Source organism: Astatotilapia calliptera, chromosome 6 (assembly GCF_964374335.1).
Source record: "Astatotilapia calliptera chromosome 6, fAstCal68.1, whole genome shotgun sequence".
Taxonomy (NCBI): domain Eukaryota; kingdom Metazoa; phylum Chordata; class Actinopteri; order Cichliformes; family Cichlidae; genus Astatotilapia; species Astatotilapia calliptera.
The window spans coordinates 33,846,228-33,852,227 of record NC_137427.1 but is presented as its reverse complement, the minus strand read 5'-3'; the positions used below and the strand labels follow the sequence as shown (position 1 = coordinate 33,852,227).

General features: G+C 45.7%; 1 protein-coding gene across 1 annotated transcript in view; it reads left to right on the top strand.

Moving 5' to 3' along the window:
* The first annotated feature begins 203 nt into the window (after positions 1-203).
* Positions 204-6,000, top strand: part of cacng2b (calcium channel, voltage-dependent, gamma subunit 2b) — a 68,856-nt gene continuing 63,059 nt past the window's right edge. Inside the window, exon 1 of the mRNA XM_026171843.2 lies at positions 204-2,737. Coding sequence (XP_026027628.1) covers positions 2,527-2,737 — 211 coding nt within the window. The 5' untranslated portion in view covers positions 204-2,526. The remainder of the gene's footprint in view (positions 2,738-6,000) is intronic.

The following is a 6,000-nucleotide window of genomic DNA, read 5'->3' as shown; positions in this document are numbered from 1 at the left end:
TAAAACTTACAACTCAAAAATGCTTCATTACTTTACCACACGTGCCTATATCTACTTTTTTAAAATCTACTTTTTATCGTTTTATCCTACACCAGCTAATTTTTCTGACCTTTGTTTTAAACTCGTGCTCCTTAGTACACTTTCAGTGTCATGTCCGTGTCATACCGTCAGTAAAGCGCTGGCCTGTCGCCGTTTTACAAATGAAGTTGCCCAACCTTAGAGGAGTGCAAAGAAAAGCTTTCTAGAAACGAGTTGATGGAACATGCACATGTTTTCACACTGCTTCAGACAAATAATAAAGTGATGGATGTACTGACGTGGGTAAAGGGCATGTTTTTTTCTTCCTTTTTTTGCAGTGCGCTTGTTTTTGCGTAAAGTACTGCTGCTGCTGCGCACGGAACATCCCCCCTCGCTCTCTCGCTTTCTGGTTGTGTCGATTTTTTTTTCATCCTGTGCTCCTAACCATCATCCACCCCCTCCTCCTCCTCCTCCTCTTCTTTTTCTCCTCTCTCCACTTCTATCTCGGCGCTGCGAAGAAGGAAACCGAGGGAACCGAGGATTGATGTGTTGCTCGACTTGAAATTTGCCTCTTCCTTTTTTGCGCACACTGCCCACCCCCCACCACCTCCTCACGCCCGACAGCCTTGCCATAAAATAATTGCTGCTTCCCCCCCCCCCTTTTTTTTTTTTGATGATTTCCGATCTTTTTTCATGTGATGACAGTAAACGGCTGTGTGCGTGTGTGTGTGTCTGTGTGCCCTCGATGTTCTCCGGCTGACCGTGATATAACCATCTAAGGACCGTTTGGATGCGGGAGGCAGAGGCTCTGACGCTCCGGGAAGCTTCGTCCATGCCTCCTTGTCCTCCTCCTGCCTGCGACCGGCTGTGTGACCGGTGATGCTCGGCCTCTCCGCCTGGATGCGCCCCTCTCTCCGCGGTGTGCCGTCGGTACCGCTGCCCGTGTCCCCCTGTAGCAGAATTCCACTGTTGCCGGAGAAAGGTCTAGGGACCACATATGGAAACTGGGGACCAGAATTTTAGGAAAAAGGAAAACTAAGCAGGCTGTCGTTTGATTTGCACAACTTGATGTTGTTCCTCTTCTTCTTTGCTTGATTTTTATTCCTATTATTTGGAGAAAGAGGGGGGCAGGAGGAGGGGGGTTGATCGTCCCTGGTTGGTTTATTTGTTTATTTATTTTTAAATTCTCCATCCTGTCTTCTAAGGAATGGCTGGTTTTTATGGCAGTCATGGCACTGGCTGATATTTGGCAGTATTTATCATTCTGTCCTTGATTTGGAGGTGTGTGTGTGTGTGTGTCTGTGTGTGTGTGTGTGGTTGGGGTGGGTGAAGTGCTTGGTTCTGCTGGTTTGAGTCTGTCCTCTCATTCCTTTTGGTACATTTAGTCCTAATTTCCCTAACATATCCCGGGCCCTGCCTGCCTGTCTGTCTTGCCTGTCTCCCATCAGAATACATGTGCTCAGCCTGATTCGTCAGAAGTGCTTGACATGATTCACTGATCCACCTGGGTTCACACCGAGCTAGCCATCACTGAATTGTGTTATCGTTAATTAGAGATCTGTGCTTTGCCTTCTTCGGGGAGTGTTTTAAAGAAATCAGGCCGCCAACTGTGTTAGTCTTAACAACACTCCACCCACCCCCCTATGTTTCTTCATTCCTCTTCAGTATGAATTAATTCACCCTGCGTGCATGCGGGTGCTCGTCCATGCACAGGTGCGTGAAAGTTTAAGTTTGCGAGCGAGCGAGTGTGTTGTGTGTGTGTGTGTGTGTGCGAGAGAGCAGGAGAATGACAGTGTAGGCTGTGTGTGACAGACTCTGTGAGTGGAAAAAATATATATAAATATATATATTTTTCACAAAAAATCAAGCGCTCCCATGCACATCACATCACCGTTGAAGCTGTGAGGATTGTAATACATGTAACTGTTTGAGTCGGTTCAGAAAGCCCAAATCAGGTCTAAAAACAGCCCCGGAGAAGCTGAGCAGAATCCTCCATCTTCTCCTGATCTGGGCCTTTTTCAGAGTTTGACGTTTAGAGGCCTTCCAACTCAACAAAGTAGGCCTAGATCCCAGACCAGGTCTCTTGTGGGATCTGCTTGAAGCCTGTGTTTTTAGGTCGACTTTTTTTTTTCTAGAGCAGGGCAACTTACTGCCGTTTGAGGACTCGAACAGCTTCAGAGCTGAGGGTTCTGCTGTCATTGCCAAAGTCTGTTTGACCCCCCCTCACCCCCCTTGCTCTGTTGGGTCAAACAGCGACAAATCCACCTCAGAGCTTCACCCTTCCCTTCATTTTTTCACCCTTTTGAAGAACCCCCCCAAAAACCAACCATACGATTTCCCCCGAGCTCCCCGAACTCCCCCGCCCCCCCAGCCGCCCCCCGCCACCGTCGCCCGCCCGACGCCGCCCACCCCCCGTTTTCCGAGCTGGCGTGGCGACGCAAACTCACAAATATTTACTTCCTGTACATCAAGAGGAAAGGGGGCCCCCCTTTCGTGGAATGCGGCAACATGGGCGTGTTTGACCGCGGGGTTCAGATGCTGCTGACCACGGTGGGGGCCTTCGCTGCCTTCAGCCTCATGACCATCGCCGTGGGGACAGACTACTGGCTGTACTCGCGCGGCGTCTGCAAGATCAAGAGCAACAACGAAAACGAGACCAGCAAGAAGAACGAGGAGGTGATGACGCACTCGGGCCTCTGGAGGACCTGCTGCTTGGAAGGTGAGCTGGAGCTGTGCTGTAGAAGTCACACATATGCGTATATACATGTGTGTGTGTGTATATATATATATATACACACCAACAACACCACACACAGGCACACAAGCAGATCGATCCCTGCATGCCCACACACACATTCACACAGTCCTGCAGTTGCACTCACATGCCTACACATAGGCTCACATGCCCACACTATTCTGTATGTACTCTGCATCCATTCCCACACTATCTGTCTATCTATCTGTGTGACATCATTCCTTCTTTGTGTGTTGAAATGAATGCAGCTTCTTCCTGAGCAATGATTTGGATGGCTTGTCTACCAAATGGTCACATCCTTGTCCGCGGTTTTGGGGCTGCCCTCATGGTCTGTCATGGCCAGTGTGGCCAGAATGTCTTTTTAATTGTCCCAGCAGAGAGCAGCCTGGCCCACTTAGCAAACTGCCACAGCGGGCTCCACATGGCACACACGGTCCAGCCAGGTGTACAGCTAAGTTTGTCTCCGCGGCAGGCTGATGAACCCATATTTCTTACTTACGTCTATGTGGGGGGAGCAATTCAGCGATCACAGTAATCCCTCCTGCTCTCCATACTAGTCTTGTAGATGTAGATGGGGAGCGAAATCCAAAATCCTTGCATCACAGAGGGGAAACCAATGTGATGCATCAGCAGGGCTTATTTTAGAGCTGGGGTTATTGGGATTCTACTAAAAAAAAAACAGAACAAGGAAAAAAAAGTCAGTTTTAACTTTTTTGATTGTAAATCTATGGAGGTGCACTGCTGTGTTCAAAATACTGGCTGCAAAGGGATAATGAAAAAAACCCTGCTATACAGCCGTGTTTGGGAGCAGAGATGGATAGAAAACTGGCATGAATGTGTCTTTGATGTGTGCAGGAAGAGCGGTTTTTGGTGGAGGGAGAGAGAGGGGAAAGCATATGCGAGTTTGCAGTGTGAGTTTGTGATCATACAAAAGGAAAAGCTGTGAAGTGTCTCTGTGTGCGAAAGCGTCTTTGACACATGCACACAAACGCTCGCACTGCAGAGGGTCACGCACACACACGCGCACACTTTACATACGGCATTCATGTTCAATCGGTCGTGATCATAAATCACGCAATATCAAGCCCACAGATTCGAGTGACGGAGATTCACTGCATTTGTGGGATTTCTCCCACGATTCAGCGAGGCTGCACGACTGCTCTGTTCAACGTTAGCCCGGACGGGCGTTTGGGAGAAGGAGGGATAGAAAGCAAGAAGCTCTGTGTGCAACACGGTGTTCGCACGTTGAATCGGGCCTTGAAATCAGCACCTTTGTGATAAATCTGACAGAAAACGACATGTTGCTGAGTCTGGTTTGATGTCATAATCAGCACCTACCTATTACTCATGTATATGTGTGTGTGTGAGACTGTGTGTGTGCGACAGTGAGGATGCTGTGACGCGCCGCTCCCTGATTGTGACCTCACGTTGTCACACCGGTCGAGCCATGAAGCCTGATCCTGTCGCACACCTTTGTTATTCATGCTCACAGAAATGATTAGAAGACGAGCTTGTTATCAGTAAGTCCTGTAGATTCTGTCCTCATATTATTTATTTCTTTTCAGTTTCATGGCAAAGATAGAAAAGACGTGTAGTGAAACTTAAAATGACAACTCCAGCTGCTTCTTTCACTTGATCATCAAATTTTAAATGTTTTTTTCCATGGCACAACATCATGTTGTATTCTCTTCTTTCTCAGCTCTCCTGCTGTTTGACTTCATGGCATTAAACTCTGATCTCATACAATAATCTCACCTTATTTTTCCAGAACATCTTAAATTATCCCTTCATCACTTCTTTCTTTTAAAAAAAAAAGTTCATAGAGGTGATCCGGTGGCAGATGAAGCTGCAACATCACACACTAATTTTCAAAACTTAATTACATCAGAACATCACTGACATCACTTTTTTTGCTCAATATTGTTGTATTTCCTAAAAAAAAAAGTATCCTTTAACCAGGTTTTTATATCCTGGACTAACAGCACTACCGTCATTGTTCCTATCTAACAGAAGCTGATGGCACATCTCTCACAAAATTGTCCAGTTCTGGTCAAATCTTAGCGTAGAACTAATCAAAGGAAATACATCATATCTATAGTTTTGTCTAAAATATCAGTTTCAAATATGATTTAATATTTCCTATGTCTCTGAAGCTTTGTAGGACTCCTGGTTGTACACGTATTGACTCTGTATGTAGGTGATGAGGTCATGTCTGGCCAGACACCATCATGTCTTGGTCGATCCTTTGACCACGTGCAAGGTAAACGAAAAAAACCCTCATCTTTCCTTTTTCTCTTTGTAAATGAGCTCATCTAGTGCTGGACAAAAACATGAAGGGCCGTGTTCATGATTAATCAGAGATTTAAATCAAAAGAAGTTTTGCACAGATATTTTTTTAACTTGGGAAAGCACAGGTGGTTTAGTTCCACCACATGTCCCATTAAGCCATGGTAGTAAACCAGCATGCATCATTAATACACCTGCGCATCCCTTGCTGGGAGGACTCCAAATGTCTGCCATGAGAAAGATTACAGATAACAGCGTAACCTGTGCCCAAGACCTGGAAGATGTAGCACTTTTTCGTCTGTCTGTTTTACACGAGTTAAACTACAGCAATAAATGTAACTGTGGTTTTTAATTCGACTTGATCTCAACAGAACACTAGCCCAGGAATAGCACAGTGCTCCCAATAACTGAAACAAACAGTTGCTAATGCTTGCTCATTCAGCGAAACACCAACCAGGTTATGAAAAGCGCTTAAAGGTCCTATACCACATTCAGAGAATCAGGTCTAGGCTCTTTTTTTAATATTGCAATTTCGCTAGAAACACAATTCAAACGGTTGCAGATAGAAGAGAAGATTTGGGATCATGGCATTCAAAGCATTCACAGGTCCACAGATGGAAAAATCAGCTTTGAGATTACAAAATGACCAAAATAAGTCCTGGTGTCCTGTGTGAGTCTTGGGTGATAAAGGTTTAGAGCACAACAGTGAACCAAACTGAAACCTAACCCTCAGTCACCTCAGTCGCTATATTAAGGTAACAAACTTTCTATAAGCTGTCTATGTAAAAAAAAATACACTTATCAGTGGCAACACAGCCTCAGTTAACCCAAACTGAATTTCCCACTGATGGCTACCTCCATCACCGCTCAGGTGCTAACACATCTGTTGCAAAAAGAAATACACTGGACAACACGGATCTTTGGTTTTGCATGAAAAGTGA